The sequence below is a fragment of the Natrix helvetica genome (genome assembly GCF_964273705.1).
Source record: "Natrix helvetica genome assembly, chromosome: 6".
In the NCBI taxonomy this organism is placed as follows: domain Eukaryota; kingdom Metazoa; phylum Chordata; class Lepidosauria; order Squamata; family Natricidae; genus Natrix; species Natrix helvetica.
Genome location: NC_138553.1, coordinates 9564208 through 9585573, shown reverse-complemented (window position 1 = coordinate 9585573; position 21366 = coordinate 9564208). Strand labels below are relative to the sequence as shown.

The 21366-nt window shown below is 42.6% G+C and overlaps 1 protein-coding gene across 1 annotated transcript; it reads left to right on the top strand.

Moving 5' to 3' along the window:
- The first annotated feature begins 1889 nt into the window (after positions 1-1889).
- Positions 1890-21118, top strand: PYROXD1 (pyridine nucleotide-disulphide oxidoreductase domain 1). The gene is made up of 12 exons (XM_081956837.1): positions 1890-2103; positions 3841-3921; positions 5085-5204; positions 7670-7798; positions 8392-8465; positions 9396-9556; positions 10629-10723; positions 11427-11565; positions 14152-14264; positions 16687-16809; positions 17040-17177; positions 19186-21118. The coding sequence occupies exons 1-12, from the start codon at positions 1969-1971 to the stop codon at positions 19432-19434; spliced, it is 1557 nt and encodes a 518-aa protein (XP_081812963.1). The 5' UTR covers positions 1890-1968; the 3' UTR covers positions 19435-21118.
- Positions 21119-21366: the final 248 nt, after the last annotated feature.

The following is a 21366-nucleotide window of genomic DNA, read 5'->3' as shown; positions in this document are numbered from 1 at the left end:
CAGAGAACCAGTTGTTAAATTATTTGAATCCCACTAATGGACTATTAATACGGACTGTACACCGCCCCGAGTCCCTTTTGGGAGAGGGGGCGGTATATAAACGCTAATAATAAATAAATAAAATAAATAAATGATTTGGACTTAGAGAAAATGACTGGGCTGAAACCACATTTATGCCCAAAATGAATTACAACCAACAGTTTTCTGGTTTCTACCCTGGTGCTGTAATCACTAGAACAGTGTTTCTCAAACTTGGCGAATTTAAGTCCTGTGGACTTCAACTCCCAGAATCCCCCAGCCAGCTATGCTGGCTGGGGAATTCTGGGAGTTGAAGTCCACAGGACTTAAATTCGCCAAGTTTGAGAAACACTGCACTAGACCAAAGTGGCTAAAATCTTGCCAAAATCATATCTAAAACATCCACAGAGTAGACATTTTGGGGACAGGCTCCTATAGTTTGTCCACACTTAAACCCACCATACTGCAGAGTTTGAAGCCTCCAGCCACTCTGTAAGAAGAGAGATTCAAACATGTATGGAAAGTAGAGTCTACTTCGTATTACCAAAATATACCAAAAGGTAAGAATTTAACTGAGGCTCTTTTCACAAGCACCAGATACTAGGCTGCAAAACCTCAGGTGGCCACAAGATGGCAGCAAAGAGGAAAAGAAAAGTCTAACTCCCTTCCTGCCATCTGGTGGGTATCTTGTGTTTAGCACCCTAGATAAAATAAGATTAGAGAGAGTCCCAGAATTAAATATCCCCCATTCTATCAACAAAGCTTGCTTTATGATATATATAAAAAGACATATTTTGTTTGCTTATATGTACTTTGCACAAAGCCAGCCAGTGGAGTTCCAAATTATAAGCTCAACGTATTGGGTGAAGCTAGCCAACTATCATTAAAAAATCACACTTTACTATCTTGTGCCAATAACTAATTTTCAGGCTAACTTGAAGTAACGCAAAAGGCTGTTGCAAGGATAAAATTGGTGGGAGATCTAAATTGTGATAGGATAGATCTGACAGTGTTTATAAAACATATTTGAGGCACTTAAATTGAGGTTTTCATAGTGTGCTTAGAATCACTTGATCATGTGAAGTGTTAATACCACTTTATAATGCCTTGGTAAGGCCACACTTGGAATACTGCATCCAGTTTTGGTCACCACAATATAAAAAAGATTTTGAGACTTTAGAAAGAATGCTGAGAAGAGCAACAAAAATGATTAGGGGACTGAAGGCTAAAATATACAAGAACAGTTCTAGGCATTGGGTGTGTCTAGTTTGATGAAAAGAAGGACTAGGGGTGACATGATAGCAGTGTTCCAATATCTCAGGGGCTGCCACAAAGAAGAGGGAGTCAAACTATTGTCCAAAACACCCGAGGGCAGGACAAGAAGGATACTAATCAAGGAGAGAACAAACCCAGAAATAAGGAGAAATTTCCTGATATGAGACAATTAATCAGTGGGATGTCTTGCCTTCAGAAGTTGTGGGTGCTCCACCGCTGATAAGTTTTTAAGAAGAGATTGGGCAACCAGTCTGAAATGGCATTAGGTCTACTACTTGAGCAGGGGGTTGGACTAGAAGACCTCCAAGGTCCCTTCCAGCTCTCTTAACTTACAGTCAAACTCCTGGTGACCTCATAAACATATATCTGTACAGCTTCCTTGGTAGAATTAAGGAGGCAATTGGGCACTATAGTCTTCCAGGACTGCCTCCCGGTCTAGTTGAGATTTCCGAGTGGTCTCCCATCCAAGAACAATCCCAGTCCGACCATAACTTGGCATCCCTTTAAGTTCGGTTCCATAAATAGACGACGCGTTTTGAACGCTAGGTGGCAATGAAAAGCCGCCTCTCACCTAGGCCACGCCCCCGGCACAAATAGGAAACGCCAAGTGGGACTATATGACCCTCACGGCATCCCGTAGCCGCAATTCCACTCCAAGGCGACTACGGGAGTCTGATGTTGCCAAGCCGGAACGTAGCAGAAGCTACAGAGGCGGCCATGGCTTCCGACTCGCGTTTGGCGTCTGGGGCCTCCGGGAGCCGCTTCCTCGTCGTAGGAGGCGGAATCGCCGGAGTGACGTGCGCCGAACGGGTAACGTCTAGCCCTTCGCCATTAACGGCGCGCGCGCGTTTCTCTGCGCAGGCGCCCCGTAGTAATCCCCCCCCCTCCGTGAATGTACCTACTATTGTACCTGGGGATGGGAACTTCCTGGTTGGTTCATAGAGTTGTAAAGTGAAGTGGTGCCAACGCACGGACAGTTTCCGGGTTGCTTTTTACACCCCATATTTAATTTTTTTTAATACAGATAATGCAAGCATAGTAAATGCAAAAAAGGAAAAAAATTATAGTGCATCGCCACGCCCCAGAGATGTTTTTTTTAATCCATATATTTCTTCATCTCTAACAACTGAAAGATATACAATATATTCCAATTATGTCCTTGTCCCCTCCAAAACAACATATATTCTTGAGCAGGTTTATTCCCTTTGCCTTCCACCAACACTGATTTTATAAACCCCCCCCCCCATATTTCATTATAATTATTTGCTTTACTGGACTTTGTTCAGTGCTAAATTCTTAGGATTAATCAACTGATACGTCGTATATCTTGCAGGCAATTTATGTCCTAACCACAAACAAGAACAACTTCCTGGACTATATATATTGTAGATCGTTATTTGCCTTTCCCACTCCTATGACAAAAGGGGTTGTATTAAACTGCTTTCAAAAGTTCATATATGTTTATGGATTTTGATTATCATAGAAAAGTATAAATTTGTAAATAAATGCATAAATATATGGAGAATGGTCCTAGTGGCTTGGTTGGTCCTTAATAAATGAATTGCTTGAAAAAGTTACAATCTGTTTAGAAATTTATCTCCTAAGAACAGGACAAAATTTTTTGCCCAGTCTTCCAAAATTGAAAATCCAGTGTTTTATACTGGTTACCAGGGGTCACTTCCTTCCATCCCATGAAAAAGAGAATGAAGCAACGGACAAAAAGAATCAGAAAGATTAGAATGAAATGCCATTTTCTCTCTCTCAACTGGATCAGTTAACTTGGCAACTTTAAGATATGTGGACTTCAATTCCCAGAATACCCCTGCTAACATGCATCCTGGGAAATTCTAGAAATTGAAGTCTATAACTCTTGAATTTGCGGGATGAAATGTTCTGTGTCTCTCTGCTCCCACCTAGTGGTCGTATCAATTTCTGCGGACTGAATAGACAATATCACCTTATATTAATTCCATGCCAAAGATATTGCAATGCTCGTGTCAAGGGTGATAATTCTTCCTGTGTAAGAGATGCCCAGCCTTCCTTGAATTCCTTTGACTCTTAAGTAAAGGTAAAGGTTCCCCTCGCATATATGTGCCGTGGTCATGTGGTCAGCATGACTAAATGCCGAAGGCGCACGGAACACTGTTACCTTCCCATCAAAGGTGGTCCCTATTTTTCTACTTGCATTTTTACATGCTTTCGAACTGCTAGGTTGGCAGAATCTGGGACAAGTAACGGGAGCTCACTCCATTACGGGGCGCTAGGGATTCGAACTGCCAAACTGCCGACCTTTCTGATCGACAAGCTCAGCGTCTTAGCCACTGAGTCACCGTATATCATATAGGTAACAGGTAATAAACTTGAAGTGCTTTGAACTAAACTCCTATTCCTGGTTACTTGTGCCTGGCACCATGATGATTTTAGACAATGTACAGTTAAATGCCAATATTCAGACACCTTTCTGGTTTAATCATGGACAGACATGCTGTTCAACATAAAAGGTTCTAGAACAATAACCTCAATATCTTCCATTTTTTCATTTACCAGCTGGCTGCAGAGTTTCCCTCTGAAGATATTTTTTTAATTACTGCTTCTCCTGTTATAAAAGCAGTGGTGAACTTCAAACAGGTAAGATGGATTTGATCTCCATTTTTGGGGGGCTAAAGAAAAGAAAAGTTGATTGTGGCACCAAATGCCTTATTTAACCAGTAGCATCGAGCATGAATTAGTAAATACTATGCCTCTTTAGAGATTTTTCTAGAGTATATCAGTATATCTTAAATGGAAGCCATTGGGGTGCAGTGATTAAGACACCAGGTTAGATATGGGGAAACAGTGAGTTTTTTATATAGAAATACATCCAGGTGATCTTAGAGCAATCACCTTCTCTCTGTTGTGGCCTTCCAGTGGCCAGCATAGCTGGAAGTAGATTCAGACAGTGAGGAGGTTGGGGAGGAGCATGGGCCAGTCCTGGGGTCTGGGGAAGGCTCTGATGAGGGCTCTATGTTGGAGGCAGAGAGGAGGAGGCCAGTTATCAGCTGCCTTCAGGGTCAGACATCAATGAGGAAGACAAACAGCTGGAGCCTGTTCCCAGTGTGCGCATGCGCAGAGCTGCCAGAAGAAAAGAACAGCTAAGAAATCAGGGTCGACTTGGGAGTAAAGCCACAGGTGGACGGGGAATGGCCCCTCCCATAGGAAATAAAAGAGGAGCGAAAGGGGAGTGGGCTTTTGCAAACAAACGAACGAAGAACTTTTGTCTGTGACTCTCAGAGACTCTGTGCCAAGTCTTTCCTTGCACAGCACTGCATTTGGAAAATATTTACATGGCAGCTTTCCAAACTAGATAAGGTCTGTGGTCCTAAATTCACCTTTGAAAGACTGTTTGCCAAGCCTTTGTTGAGTGTGAATGAGAGGAATTCACGTTTGTTTAATAAAAGGGGTTTTGTCAGGACCAGGAATCTGCTTTGTGCTTTTTGGGGAAGCCTAGATCAGAACACTCAGCCCTGAGAAGGAGGTAAGAAAATTAGCAAGACCTGACCAGGTCATGGCCATGAGTCAAAATGAAGAAAAAACAAAGTTCTAAATTAAGAACCCCCACTGAACAATCAATGGGACAGAAGTTGCCTTCAGATGTTGTGGGAGCCTCATCACTGGAGGCTTTCAAGAAGAGACTGGACTGCCATGGTGTAGGCAAGGTCTCCTGCTTGGTGGGCTGGGGGGTTGGACTAGATGACCTACAAGGTCCCTTCCAAGTCTGTTATTCTGAGTTCCTGGTTTTACTTCTTCAACAGGTTTCCCGAACTTTAGAAGAATTTGATGTTGAGGAACAAGCAGACAGCATCTTAGAAAAACGCTACCCCAATATTAAAGTTATACCGTCTGCAGTGAAGCATTTGAAAAGCAAAGACCATGTAAGAAAAATCTTCATCTTTTGATTTGAAGAGGGAGTCAAACTATTCTCCAAGGCACCTGAGGGTAGAACAAGAAGCAATGGGTGGAAACTAATCAAGGAGAGAAGCAACTTAGAACTGAGGGGAAATTTCCTGACAGTTGGAACAATTAATCAGTGGAACAGCTTGCCTCCAGAAGTTGTGAATGCCCCAACACTGGAAGTCTTTAAGATGTTGGATAGCCATTTGTCTGAAACGGACAACTAGGCAGGAAATAGGGTTTCCTGCCTAGGCAAGACCTCCAAGGTCCCTTCCAACTCTACTATTGTATTGTATTGTATTTTATTTTCCTTGAGATTATTGAATTTTGTTTTCTTTCTAAGGAATCAAACATACATTATGATACATTAGAAAGAAAGCTGGTAGAGGGTAACCTACATTTTGAGGGTTATGGACTCTACTTTATTTATTTATGCAGAGTCTGATTTATCACTTTGTTGTTTGTATGTACACCAAGAACTTCTGCACGGGAGACAAATTCCTTGTGTGTCCAATCACATTTGCCCAATAAAGAATCCTATTCTATTTTAAAATTCGATTCTATCCATGTGGACCTCCCTCTACATTGATTCAACTGGCTAAAGAAAATGAGAATAATAGCATCTTTTAGGTCCTTAATGAAAACACACATCTTTAACCATGTTTTCCTGCTGGGAATCATAGAATAAATGCATTTTCTCTTTCCCCCACTTTTCTAAATGAATCTGTTTTCCTGAATAATATATTAATGTGAGGTTTAATTTTATATTGTACTAGTGATAACCCGGTGTTGCCTGGGTATTTATTTATAGGGGGAAAATGTCTGGACCAAATGTAATTTCTAATGTTGGTTTTTCTCCCTTACGAGAGGAACCCCCTTGTAGAGTACTGTGAAGCCATTACCATGGCAACTCCACTGTATTGTACAGTAGAAGCCAGTACAGCAGTAAAGCACAACAGGCTGTACCTTAACAGAACACACACACCGAGAGGTGTTAGGGGTGTCTTACTCACACAGTATTTTTCTCCAGAGAGTAAGACATCTGTGTACCAAGTTTGGTTGAAATTGCTGGAGGCGTTCCAGAGTTATGCTAGGGGACACACACACACACACACACACACACACACACACACAGCCATTTATATATGGCAAAAGGCAAAAGGGAAGCACTATGCTCCCTCCCATATTTGGGCATACTAGGTGCTTTGACAAAACACTCAATCATTCCCCTGGCTCAGCTGATAGGGGAGGAGAGCCTGTTGATTAGAGGCTGGAGTTCACTTAGCTCCTGAGAGCGACCCCTTCTCTCACAAATGTTTGTAAAAACAGTCTGCATGCCTAGGTACTTGATTTTATACACCTGTGGCCATGGAAGTGATTGGAACACCTGATTCTGATTATTTGGATGGGTGAGAGAATACTTTTGGCAATATAGTGTAACTTCCTAACATGTAAAATAGCCCAAGTTCAAATCCCAGTAAGGGTATGGCTAGCTAATGACAGCTAAATAGCTTGAAATAGATCTATACTAGTCTCCCTTCATTTATTTATCAGTAATATATATATGTGTGTGTGTGGTGACATCCTGAGCTCTAGTGTAGTGATATTCTGAGTCTTGTGCTGTAACATCCTGAGAGGTTGGTTGCGTTGTAACATCCTGAGCCTTTGCGTTGTAACCTCCTGAGTTCTGTGATGTAATGTCCTGAGCAGATGGCTGTGATGTAACATCCCGGGCTTTGGTTTGGCTCCGAGTTTGCAATCTGGCCATATGTCCAGCACAGGACTCAGGATATCACTACACAGCCCATTACCCAGGTCGTTACAACACAAAAGACTAATGGGCACACAGCTAGTACCTCGGCCACACAGGATGTTACGAAACAGCCAACTAATCTGCATACATCAACTCCATCAACTAATCAAGATGTAACAACACAGCCAACCAACCCGCTTCAGCAATGAAGCCAGCACTGCACACACACACACCGATATTTATAGAAAGACGGCAGCTCCGATCACACTTTGCTCGCACAAGCATGAAGCCCAAGGCACCAGCCTGAAGATGGCTAGTGAGACCTCGTCGAAACGTCGCCAAGATACTCTCAATCTTACACGGGAAGAGACCCGAATACTCCAAGACCTGCATACCTGTACCCGTGAAAATCTACGAAAACATATAGATAGATAGATAGATAGATAGAAAGAGAGAGATTCCTGCATTTATTGTCATTTATTTCAAGATGCTTCAGCGTAGAAAGTAGTTTGTAAGGATATGGAATGAAGATCTGATAACACACAGCATTGCTTTGGAAATACAAATGCTTCATGCACTTTCCTTGAATGCTTCGTGGTACCCCAACCTTTGCCTCCATTGGTTCCTGATGTCAAATTAAAGAATGTGATTTAATTCTTTCTTTTTGGTTTTTCATTTTTAATATGATTGCAGAGGATCATCACAGAAGCTGGGGAGGAGTATACCTTTGAGAAACTCTGCTTGTGTGCTGGAGCAAAACCCAAACTGATTACTGAAGGAAATCCTTACGTCCTGGGGATCCGAGATACAGATAGTGCAGTGGTAAAAAAAATCCCTTGCTCGCATGTTTTTTTGATGGTCTTTTAGCGTTTGGGGCAGCACTGACTTGGTAGCTAAAAGTAACTGTGAAATTCAGGGGACAGGACATTTCAAAGTTGCCCATTTTAGCTACTTTATTATAAAAATGGTACCGGAGCATGATACCTGTCCTTAGCCTGCTATGGAGAATTATTGAATTATTATTAATTCAAGGTTGACTCAGCCTTCCATCCTTCCGAGATGGGTAAAATGAGGACTCAAATTGTTGGGTGCAATAGGCTGACTCTGTAAACCGCTTAGAAGGCACTGTAAAGGGATATATACGTTTAAGTGCTATTTTTATTAGGGAAACAAAAATTACCGTTAATAAGTACTTTTTTCCAGAATGCACGAGCACATTATTATTATTATTATTATTATTATTATTATTATTATTATTATTATTATTATTATTATTGGTATTATAAACTGAATTCTAGCCCTCTTTATTCCTTGGCATTGATACTTGTAGATTTTTGCTTCGCTTTAGAGATGATTTAGCAGATCTATTTATTTTTTTACTGTGCTAATAGTATCTTTTTCTTTGTCATGTGTAGGAATTCCAGAAACACCTAGCCAAAGCTAAAAGAATAACCATTGTAGGAAACGGTGGCATTGCGCTGGAATTGGTGTAAGTAGGTTTGGATGGTAGAACAGGCAATCATTTCTCCTTGGCTACAGACATTAAGCCTTTTGCTGTTATGCAACATCCACATGTTTTGAACATATTTTGAACTCCGTTAACGGATGACTTCATCATCCCTAATATGAAAATGTCATAAATAGTATTTTTTATATTTACAGTACATGCATATTTGTATGTGCAGAAATGGATAAATTGACGCTAGAATTAAAAAAACAAAGGAGAATCAGAATATCATGATACATGGAATAGATTTTAGCAATGGTTGGAAATGAGAGGCGGAAGTTGGAACAAGAAATAATTAGGATAAATGAATACATTGAGTAGAATTGTGTGTGTGTGTGTGTATGTATGTGTGCGTGCATGCATGCACACATACATACATCATAGATAGATAGATGATGATAGATAGATGATAGATAGATAGATAGATAGATAGATAGATAGATAGATAGATAGATAGATAGATAGATGATAGATAGATAGATAGATAGTTCAAAGCACCTGGTATGCCCAAATATGGGAGGGAGCATACTGCTTCCCTTTGGTTAACATTGACATAACACTTAATCATTTCCTTGGCTCAGCTGATAAGAGAGGAGAGCTTGTGGCATAGAGGCTAATACAACTGCCTAACATGTAAAAACAGCCCAGGTTCGAATCCCAGTAAAGGTATGGCTAGCTGATGAGAGCTAAATAGCTTGAAATAGATCTATGCTAGTCTCCCTTTATTAATGTATTAATTATATATATATTAATATAAGAAGACAATGTCATTTGTATATTATCTGTTCTTTATGTTAGTATGTATGGCGGAAAGAATGCCAGGATGGTATCACTGTCCAATATTTTAATAAGAAATGAATAAATAATTTTTTTTAAAGTAGTATTTTTTTAAAATGTGTCTTTGATCTACAGGTACAAAATTGAAGGTTGTGAAGTCATTTGGGCCGTCAAAGACCAAGCAATTGGGAATACTTTTTTTGATGCAGGAGCGGCTCAGTTTTTGATCCCAAAGCTCACGGCTGAAAATCCAGAGCCTCCAGCAGCTTGTAAAAGAACAAAATATACCGCCGCAGGTAGAGAACCTCAACTCTTTCGTCTGTCATTGTCTAAAAATCATTCCAGCTACCCAATATGAGTGGGGGTGGTGGTGGTCCTTGACTTACGATCACAATTGAGTCCAAAATCTCTGTTGCTAAACGAGACCGTTGTTAAGGGAGGTTGCCCTGCTTGACAACCTATCTTGCCACAGTTGTTAAATGAATCATTGCAGTTGTAAAGTTAGTAGCGTGGTTTTTAAGTGAATCACACACACACACACACACACACACGGACACTGCCACCGTCATAAATATGAACAGGTTGCCAAAGGTCTGAATTTTGATCACCTGATCAAAATGGGGATGGTGCAATGGTCGTAAGTGTGAAAAACAGTCATCGATCACTTTTTGTAGTGTTCTTGTTAACGTTGGGTGGTCACTAAATGAATTGTTGCAAGTCAAGGACTACCTGTATGAACTGTTCACACTGTTTTTGAGTTGTGCAAACTGATTTGTAATTTTGTAAATTTGTAAGTGTGGTTAGAAATATTCAGAAAAAAACAAAATATGGACAGAAATTCTGTTCTATGATTTATTCTTTTCTCTCTCCCTCCCCCCTCCCTCCCTCTCCCTCCCTCGCTCCCTTCCCCTCTCTCCTTCCCTCTCTCTCTCTCTCCCTCCCTCTTGTCCCCTTCTCTCTCCCTTTCTCTCTCCCCTCCCCGTCTCCCTTCCTCCTCTCCCTTCCTCTTTCGCCCTCTCCCTCCCCCTCTCTCCTTCCCTCCCCCTCGCTCTCTCCCTCCCTCCTTCTCTCTCTCCCTCTCCCTTCCTCTTTCACCCTCTTCCTCCCCCCTCTCCCTCTCCCTCCCTCCCCCACTCTCTCCCCTCTCCCTCCCTCTTTTGCCCTCTTCATTCCCCTCTCTCCCTCCCCCCACCTCTCCCTCCCTCTTTCCCCTCCTCTTCCTCCCTCCCTCTCCTTCCCTCCCTCTCTCTCTCCCTCCCCCCTCTCCCTCCCTCTCTCCCTCCCCCTCTTTTTCCCTCCTTTCCTCTTCCTCTCTCCCTCCCCCCGCTCTCTTTCCCCTCTCAAATATTTGGCTTTTTCCCCCTGTAGAAAGAGAAGAACAAACTTCAGAGCATCCTGGGAAAATAGGAAGCGCATTGGGCCCTGACTGGCATGAGGGCTTGCATCTAAAGGGAGCAAAAGAGGTATGTTTCTTTTGGATGTTCATGGAACTTTTTTATTTCAAAAAAAAACCTTTTGTCATTTCCCTTTTGGTGGGAGGGAGTATGGTAGCACTGAAGATGTTATCTAGTTGGGCAATGAAACTCCTTCAAGAAAGCAACCATGCTCAGAGAGCATCAAGGACTCCACAATTCAACCCTGAGCTACAAATTAGCTCTCTTCTATGGCATGGTCTTTGGCCAAGGGTGGCTATTCAGCCCCTGCTTCCATAACCAAACTTTCCATTCCATACATGGATGGTAGGGCTGGTGGCCAAGGCACCATCCACGAAGCTGGTAGCTAATAACAGTGGTAGATAGGACTCCTACCGTCATTAGCTGAGCTTTGTTTTACTGATGGACTGAGTGTGGCAAGGCACAAAGTTTAAAGCATGTATTGTTAGCACTTCATTGTGGTTCTTAAACGGCTTGACTCAGTTCCCCCTTTTCCTGGTTTCAAATAATATAATTATCCCCATGGAAAGATATAACAAACAAACTCAGTTGTTTTACAGAAGGATCTTGACAGTGGCAGTTCCAAACTGGATCCTTGATTCACAATTGCAAATTACTCCATTGGTCCCCAAAATATGTCCGCATTGGGTATTTAATTGGATGATCACCTCCAGTTTAAGAATCAGTGATTTCCAAGTATGAATGAATGAATGCAATTGTTGATGGTTTCCAGGTTCGCCACCAAGTTCATATTGAGAATCTGTGCGAAATAAAGAGGATCTATCTCCAAGAAGAATTCAAGCTATCACAGAAATTATCCCTGGCTTTTCCCCACACTCTAAAAGGACAAAGGAGTGAAGAAGCAGGTGAAGGTAAATTATCTTTAAAACTTGGGAGTTGTTTCTCTGATCCACAAGGGGAAACTATCTTTCGGTTTGTGAATGGAGTTTCTGAGCCCGGCAGCCATTGAAATTGATAAAGCTTTCTGTCAAATGGGCATCTTTGACAGGGCCAGGCTCAGGCCAGTCTAGGAAGTATATTGTCCCAAAATATCCAGATTGTAATGTGCACTGTTGTTCTGACCGAGGCTTCCCAAGAGCATGAAGCCAACGCCTTGTCCCGACAAAAATCCCTTTGATTAATTTACTGTGAATTCTGCTCATTCACATCCAGCAAAGTCTTTCCAGGGAGGATTTACAGTCACAGACCTTATCTGGCTTGGAGAGCTGCCAGGCCGATATCTGCAAAACTTGGCAAGGAGTCTCGGAGAGTCACGAACCAACTAATTGTCTCCTGCAAACTCCACTCCCCTTTCGCTCCTCTTTTATTTCCTCTGGGAGGGGCCATTCATCGTCCACCTGTGGCCTTACTCCCAAGTTGACCCCTGTTCTTTAGCTGTTCCCTTTGTCTGCCAACTCTGCGCAGACTGGGAACAGGCTCCTGCTGTTCGTCTGCCTCACTGATGTCTGACTCTGAAGGCAGCTGATAACTGTCAGACGGCTCTGGCCCCTTTTTTGCCTCTGACACAGAGCCCTCATCAGAGCCTTCCCCAGACTTCAGGACTGGCCCAGGTTCCTCCCCAACCTCTTCACTGTCCGAATCTGCTGCCAGCTCTGATGGCTGCTGGCGGGCCACAACAATTAGCGGTTGGGAGCAGGAATGCTTGAGCATGAATGAGGGCGGTATTGTGCATGGGGGGTTTGTCGAAATCGGCAAGATAGCAGAAGGAGCAACAGGATGCCAGCTCTGGCCCCTTTACTGTGCTTTCTAAAAAGGTTTGGGCTTGCAATGCAAGGCTATGTTGCCATCTGTCAGCCTTCCCAGATAGATCAGACAGGAAACCTAACCAGATGAGCCTTTATTTAATTTTTTTTGTTTTGCACCCATGTCAGAAGCACTATGGGGTTGCTTCTGGGTTGAAAGGATTAGCCAGTGACATCACAATTGCCTGAAGGATGCCCAATTAGGGATGCCCAGTTTTATGTCCCTGGCATGAGCTGGAGCATAGGACAGGAGCTCACTCAGCCTCAAGGCAACACTTGGGTCTCAAACACTAATCTCCAACCCAGCTTCCTAACCATGCAAGTCACTGGGCTCCTTTTTTTTTTTGTAAAAAGTTTTATTGGTTTTAAAAACATTTATAGGGAAAAGGTAATAGGGTACATAGAAAATTTTAGTAGCTCCCATGTTGGCAGTAGAAATCCCCCCAAATCTCACACTTTTACAATTTTAAAGATAACATGTAAAGGATAGCATAAACAGAAATCTTACTTTATGTCAGCAACATGTTCAATCGTCTTTCTTTGTCACTTTCTAGTATATCAACAATTACAATAATATTTCAGATATTTTTATTTTTGTGACCTGAGCCTTTTCGATATTGCTTCCTCCTCTCTGCTCCCAGGTGGAGCCATGCCCCCCCCCCCTCCATATCTTGTACATTGCTGCTTTCCCCCCCACCTCTGCTATCTTCGTCCTCTGGGAGGGAAAGCCACTGGGCTCTTTTAACAGTTGAGCTAATTCTACTTTATTATAAGGCTACGTTAACTGAATCTTGCACGTCTAAAAGTACAAATCGCCCACCGTCTCTTTTAGCAGCCTGATAATTTAGGAAGGATCCTTTACTTTCTTCTTTTTCTTTCTCTCTTTTCGAGTTTCTTTCTCTGCCCATTATGCAGCTCTCGGCTCCCCCACCTTATCTGATTATTCTCTATGCATCTTAGAAAATAATCTCTTCCACCTCTACCCCATCTCCAAAGGTCATTCCCATATAAACGTTACAGCAACATCCTGATTTTCACTCTTACCTCACATCCTGGAAGTTCTGAATGACGATTACGTTCTTAGATGCTTTAGCTTCCTACGGAGGCCCAGAATTCATAAGCATAACCGCTTCAAGTGATCATCTATGCCAAGGGTCTTTGAACTTGGCAACTTTCGGACCTGTGGACTTCAACTCCCAGAATTCCTCAGCCAGCCATGCCTGCTGGGGAACTCTGGGAATTGAAATCCACAAGTCTTGAAGTTGCCAAGTGTGGAGAGCCTTGGCATAATGAAGGGATACATTTTTCCTTTCCTCTGATTTCAACCAAACATGGTACACAGATGACTTATCCTCTGGAAACAAATGCTGAGGGGGTAAGACACCCCTAACATCTCTCGCTGGGGGGGGGGGGTTGTTCTGCTAAGATACAGCCTGTTGTGCCTTAAAGTGGCTTCTACCGTTCTACCTTAAAATGACTTCTACTGTACAGCACTGTAGAGTTGCCATGGGAACAGCTTCACAATACTCCACAAAGGGGCTCCCTCCGGTACAGGGGAACATCCAACATTAGAAATTGCGGCGACGTTCATGGAAGGAGGGTTGGAATAAATAAATAACTGGGCAGTGCCAGGTTATCACGTAGTCACCTATATAATACTAGGTAATCTAATGCCTAAATATTTCATGCTTGCAGAGCCTTGGCCCGTCTATGTGGAACTCACCAATGGGAAGATTTATGGCTGTGACTTCATTGTTAGCGCAACTGGAGTGACGCCAAATGTTCAGCCATTCCTTGATGGTAATAATGTAAGGATTCGTATCTGAAAATCACTAAAAGCTTGTCTTCCAAAAACAGGCTTGATTATTTGGATACCCAAGCCACCAGGTCTTTCAGGTGTCATCTCTCCCCACCCCGAATTTCCATTTAAAATAATATTTACATCATTTTATTTTGTTGGAATTGGAATGTTGCAAGCCGTTTGTTAAGTGAATCACACAATCATTAGGCAAATCTGGCTCTCCTCATTAATTTTGCCTGTCGGAAGCCAGCTGGGAAGGTCGCAAACCACAATCACATGACTACAGGAGGACCCTGCAATCATTATGAATGTCAGCTGGTTGTCAAGTGCCTGATCTGGCCCTAGGTCAGCAATGGCGAACCTTTTTTGGCTCGTGTGCCATAAGTGGGGGGGGAGCGCAGGGGGGTCGTGTGCAGGCGTGCTGCACCCATAATGCAATGTGTGACCCCCCCCCAGTGCGCATGCACTCACTACAGGCGCGACCCCCCCCTCCCCATTTTTGCATGCTTTTTTCGCTCTCCCCAGGCTCCAGAGGCTTTACAGGAGCCTGGGGAGGGCAAAAACAGCCTCCCCCGGCCCCCTGGAAGCCCTCCGGAGGCTTCAGGGACCTTCAGGAGGCTTCCTTGAAGCCTCCAAAGCAGTCAAAACAACCCTCCGAGCAAACCGGAAGTCACTTCCGGTTTGCTCGGAGGGTCATTTTAAGCGCTCCGAAGGCTTCAGGGACCTTCAAGAGGCTTCCCTGAAGCCTCCGGAGCAGTCAAAACGACACTCTGAGCAAACAGGAAGTCCGTTCCCGAACCTCCGGTTTGCACGTAGGGCCGGGTTTTTTGTGCTCCGGAGGCTTCAGGGAAGCTCATGAAGCCTCTGGAGAGCCTCCGGGGGTGGGGGTGGGGGCTCTTTTCACCTTTCCCAGGCTCCTATAAATCCTCTGGAGCCTGGGGAGGGCAAAAAATGGCTTTAAAAAAGGGTGAACTCAGCTGGCTAGCGCCGCATGTGCACTGGCCAGCTGACGGCAGCGCCTAAATGGCTCCGCGTGCCAACTGTGGCATGCATGCCATAGGTTCACCATCACTACCCTAAGGTTCTGCCTCAATTTACTTTCCCAACAAGCAATCGAGTTGGAAGATTATTTCAAAGCAGTTAATTAGGATACCCCGATAAAGTGGGATCTCCCTACGAAAAAGGAGAACCTCGAGACCCATCTTACATTCCTTTTTATAGTTGACACAACAAAGAAAATGCAAAGAGAAGGTTCATTGGAGAGGATAAAAATAACCTCCCCTTTCAATAGGAATTCAATTACATGTAGTCAAACGTGTTACCTATTTCCGTTCCATAATATCACACATGTTCATTAAAAGGAGGCCTGACATCAGAAGGGGCAAGGGATGCTTAGAGTTCACGAAAGAGATAAACCAGACTCCAATTAGTACTAATAAACTTTTCCTTATTTAGTCTCCAGCGTGTTTTATCTTTTCAATTTAGGAAGGTTAAAAGCTGTTCCTACATTCCAGCCTGTAATGAGCCTGAACAACATTTTAAAAGAGAGAAAATAAGTCGAATTAAAATACAAAGTAACCAGGTTAGTTAACAAGTTATAAAATCCATGTCATGTGCCCCTCGCATCCAAAACCCCATCACACAGATGCAGGGATGGTTCAACACATGTTGACAGGCCTGCAGCCATATTATTCTTGGATCTTTGGCTTGCCACACTTTCTATTATTCCACTATGCCTTTTCTGTTGTGGGAAAATGGGAGGGGGGATTGTACGGAGTTAGATGATATGTAGCCATAACAAAATTCTTTCTCGAAAGCCAAGGTCATCCTTTGTCTCTGCACCTCTGCACCTGACCGGGACTGGATGGGTAGAACTGCCAGCATGGCAGTGGGAGATTGGACCATGGGATGGACTTGTGGGTATGGGAGCAAGATCTTGAACTTTCAACTAGGTGGGGAAAATCTGGAAGCTTTCAGATTCGGGTTTTCCCAGATGTGCCAACATGGCTCTCTTCATAAATTGGAACTTTGAGCAGTACTTTGCCTTGGACTCTGATTTACTTTGACACTCTGACACTGGTAACTTTGAAGATAAGTCGTAAGCCACTTGTTTTCAGGATTATTACTTATTAAATTTATGTGCCACCCCACTTGTCCAGTGACAACTTTACAAGTTGGACCCCTCCCTAAACAAATGGTCATAAGTCAAGGCTTACCTGTATTTCTGCCAAGACACTCCGAGCAATTCAAGTCATAAGAGATCTTTTTGCTGAGATTGTTAAAGTTGGGAATGAGCTAACAGTTGCGCATGTGCGCTCTTCATTAAACCTTAAAAAAAAAAAGCTATTATACAAAAGGAGCGAAGTGACACCTGCTTTGTTTTTTTCTTCTTTTCACGGACGTTTTCATTTATCTCTGAAATGTTTTAGTTTGCGCTCGGTGACGATGGAGGTCTAAAAGTCGATAGATACATGCGCACTTCTCTCCCAGACATCTACGCAGCAGGAGATATCTGCACAACCTCGTGGGAGCCCAGCCCTGTTTGGCAGCAGGTAAAACAAATGCTAATTTGTTCTGGGCTTAAGGATGTCCATGCAGTATGTCTTACAGAGGGAATAACTTTGGGAGGAGCCCATATCATGCTGCAAATATTCACTGCAAACTTTTGAGCAGAAGTTCCTAAACTAATCCACGGGACACTTCTGTAGAATCGCATGCTCTTAATTCCAAAGCAACGATTTGCATATGTGGATGAAACTGTTTTGTTGGGCTTGGGTTTCAGATGAGGCTGTGGACCCAGGCGCGCCAGATGGGATGGTACGCTGCAAAATGTATGGCGGCTGAATCTTTAGGAGAACCGCTAGATACGGATTTCAGCTTTGAGCTCTTTGCTCACTCTACAAAGTTTTTCAATTACAAGGTAACCAATTGCCTTTAAACAGTCGCCAAGGAAAAGGGACGCCCTACAGCAGTGTTTCTCAAACTTGGCGACTTTAAGTCCTGTGGACTTCAACTCCCAGAATTCCCCAGCCAGCTATGCTGGCTGGGGGATTCTGGGAGTTGAAGTCCACAGGACTTAAAGTCGCCAAGTTTGAGAAACACTGCCCTACAGGTTTCATGCCAAGTTGAGCTAATGGTCCATTGTGTATTGAATTAGCATCCATTATTATACATTTGCAAGCCGTAGAGGTAATTCTCGAGTTGCTTAGCGATCGTTGAAAGTTACTATCCCCTCCCACTGTATAGTGTACTTAAAACCCAGTTTCCATTGTCCAATCTCATTCTTGCAGTACATGACCACATTTCAGTCACTTGGCAGCCAGCCAGCACTTTTGGTTAGATTAGACTAGGACTAAGAACAGAACAGAACTGGAAGGGATCTTGGAGGTCTTCTAGTCCAGCCCCGTACTCAAGCAGAACCTTTACTATTTCAAATAAGTGGCTGTCTACAGTAGTCTCTTTGTAAAAACCATGATGGAGCACCAACAATTTGTAGCATCCCACAGTTTTTGTGTCATTTTTGCTGGAAGCTGGCATTTCTTCCGTTTTCAGCAAAAAATTCCCCAGAGAAAATAATGGGTTCACTTAATGCCCGCCACAAAAACAAACAAATCAAAAAAGGAATCAAATCTGGTGGGTGGTATGGGTGGCCTGCTTTATGACTGCCAGGGCTTATCAGCCATAACGGGCAGATTCCATTACGGTTGTAAGTTGAGGACTACCCATAGTTTAAAAGATTAACTACTGGGTTGCAGGCGGTGACTTTGTGTTGCAAATTAACGGCCATAATTGTGCACCTGATTCACCAAAGGTCTGTTGACTGTGGAACATTTAAAAACTCTCCTCACCAAAGGAGGAGTAGGCTCCTCTATTATACAAGCTGGATTTCAAGGATATAGAAAATATTCCCCCCTCGATTCCAAAAGCATTTTCCAAAGGCAGGATGACTGCAAGTTCAAAATGTGCCATTTGGTCTTGAAACGTTTAATAATGCAAACAGATGTGTTGCACAGAGATTTTAAATCCAAAATGTTTTGTGTACCACTGCTATTTGCTACAAGCGGTATAATTTGGAGCCTGCACTGAGCAGAAGTTGGATTTGATGTCTTAAAATGGCTCCTACTTTCTAAATGCGGATACAGAATTGGGCAGAAATAAGTACTTGCTACCAACCGTAATCCCTGAGAAGGCGTTTTAACACACCTGGCCCAAGACACTTTTAACGTTCCAAATTCTTTGTGACTAAAATAATAAGGATTTCATACTGAATTTCTAAATTGCCTTAGGTCTTACATCTGATTTTTAATAGCAGACGGCCCAGAACATCAGAGTTGAAAATGTCTTGTTGTGGTCTTTAAATATCCAAGCAACTAAAAATATGCATAGTATTAAGTTCTATGTGATTGGACATATGTAAATATTTTGATATTTGAAATCACTTTCCCTGCTAAGGAACTTCATGAAAAAAAGAAAGGATAGGAGAGAGTCTTTTTTGTGCAGTCGATCCAAAAGAAATCAGTAATGAGCTTAATAGTTTTCTGTGCTTTTTTTTATATTTGCAGTAGTATATCAGAATAACAGAGTTGGAAGGGACATTTGGAGGTCTTCTAGTCCAACCCTCTGCTCAATAGCAGCAGCCCTTAACACTTCACAGTGCTTTACAGCCCTCTCTAAGCAGTTCACAGAGTCAGCCTATTGGCCCCCAACAATCTGAGTCTTCATTTGACTCACATCGGAAGGATGGAAGGCTGAGTCAACCTTGAGCCGGTCAGAATCAAACTGCTGGCAGTCGGCAGAATTAGCCTTCAATTACTGCATTCTAACCACTGCGCCAACATGGCTCTTAAGCATGAAACTATATAACATTTCAGGCAAATGTTTTAAAGATTTCAGACAGATCAGACTTTTATCGCTTGGTGTTTGTCTAGGTGGTGCTGCTGGGGAAATATAATGCGCAAGGCCTGGGTTTGGACCATGAACTGATGTTAAGGTGCACCAAAGGACAGGAATATGTCAAAGTGGTGATGCAGAATGGGAGAATGCTGGGAGCAGTGCTCATAGGAGAAACGGATTTGGAAGAAACCTTTGAAAACTTGATTCTGAATCAGATGGATCTCTCCCGCTATGGTGAAGACCTTTTGGATCCAAATATTGACATTGAGGATTATTTTGATTAAACATCTGGGGGGGGGGGAGATCAGGAAAATGATTTTCCTGAACTGGGATGGACTTAGACTTGGCGTAATCTCGATTCCAAAGGCATGCGGAATCTGACGAAAGACAAAGAAATTCTTTTATTTAAAAGTACCTCTTTATCATCCAAAATAATTTATGGTATGAATGGTTCACACTCTGGAATAAAACAGCAACTTGATTCTAGCTAGATCATGGCTGACTTATTTCCCTATGCTGTAATTTCTCCTCCTACCTCTCCCTCCCCCCCAAAGTTGAAGTGTAAATGCTTAATTGTTCAACAAAATTTTATTAAAATGATTACCATATTTTGGAGTATAAGACACATTCCTCCCCCCCCCCCCGCTAAAAGGGGGTGAAAATTTGGGTGCGTCTCATACATAGAATGTAGCCCCGCCCACCGGCTGGCCGCCACCCTTTGGCCTCTGCCTCCCAGCTATTTGCCTCCTTGCAGCAAACAGCCTGCTTTAGTTTCAGCTTAGCCTGATTAGCACAAGCAGCTGATTGTCGGTTGGATCAGCCTCCCGACCATCAGCAGTTTCAGACTGCAGAGATTGCCATTGCTATTGCCTATTACTGCCTCCGCGCGCTTCATTTCTGGCCTCCGCATCCCATTTTTGGCCTCCACTCACCCCATTTTGTGCCCATTCCGATCTCCACAGGAAAATGGTGTGTGCAGAGGCTGAAAATGGGTGTGCAGAAGCTGTAAACGTGATGCGGAGCCCGAAAATGGGGTGCACGGAGGTGGCAATAGGCTATGGCAATCCCTGCAGCCTGAAACAGCTGATGGTCGGGAGGCCGATCCAACCGACAGTCAGCTACTTGTGTTAATCAGGCTGTGCTGAAACTGAAATGGGCTGTTTGCTACAGGGAGGCAAATTGCTAGGAGACAGAGGCAGATTTTTTTTTTCTTGTTTTCCTCCCAAAAGCTAGGTGCATCTTATTTTTCGGAGTGTGTTATACTCTGAAAAATACGGTAGATTGAATGCTCTGAATGGCTAACTTGTTGCATGAAGTTTATTTTGAAGTATTTCTAGCAGGACTACCAGATCCTGTAACAGCTTTGTTTCCTATGCCATGCAAGATTCGTTTTTCTTGACCCATTAAGACTTCTCTTTCACTCAGGGAAGGAGAGATGAGGCTTAATACAATGTGGGAATAGTCTGGTTTTTTAAATAGCAGGCCTAAATGTTTACAATTGAAACTCACATGCTTAAGGAGTTTTGTGTAAAGAATAGATGTGAGCCCAGGCTCTACAAAAGATACACATTATATTCTAACTCTTTTCTAAACTATATTTTCCTTTTAAACTTTTGGGGCAGTTTTCAGAATTTCAAGGCAACTTCTTGATATTCTGGGGACAATACCTCTGATGTGATAATAAAGGAAATCTATTATAGGTTTCCTTAAAGTCACTTTAAAAAAACTATATTATACTTTTACATATTATGTAAATACATAATATGTATTATTATGTATAATAACTATACATAAATATTTTAACTAAGTATTAAGACTTAAGCCACAATTAAGACTTTTAGAGATAATAAGGAGACCAGGTTCAGATACTGCTCCAATTTAATGAACATTACTTTGAAGTATCATTTCTATATTTAGAAACCAAGATGGACTCTAAATCCTGAAGGTGTTTGTTGCTTACAGCTTTTCATTTAAGAGCATCATCAAATAGTTGAGTTAAAAAAGCAAAGGGCTACTTTGAGCTCAATTACGTTACAATCTTTTGTCACAGCTTCATGACAACATCAACATGGAGAATTTACAGGATCCTTTGATTATGATGACTTTAAAAAAAAATGAAAGCAGTACTAATGGAACTGTATTCTATGTTCATAGATTTTTTTTCTACAGATGAAAGGGCCTCTTTAAGTATCAGAACCCAAAGCTTTCAAGTGTTC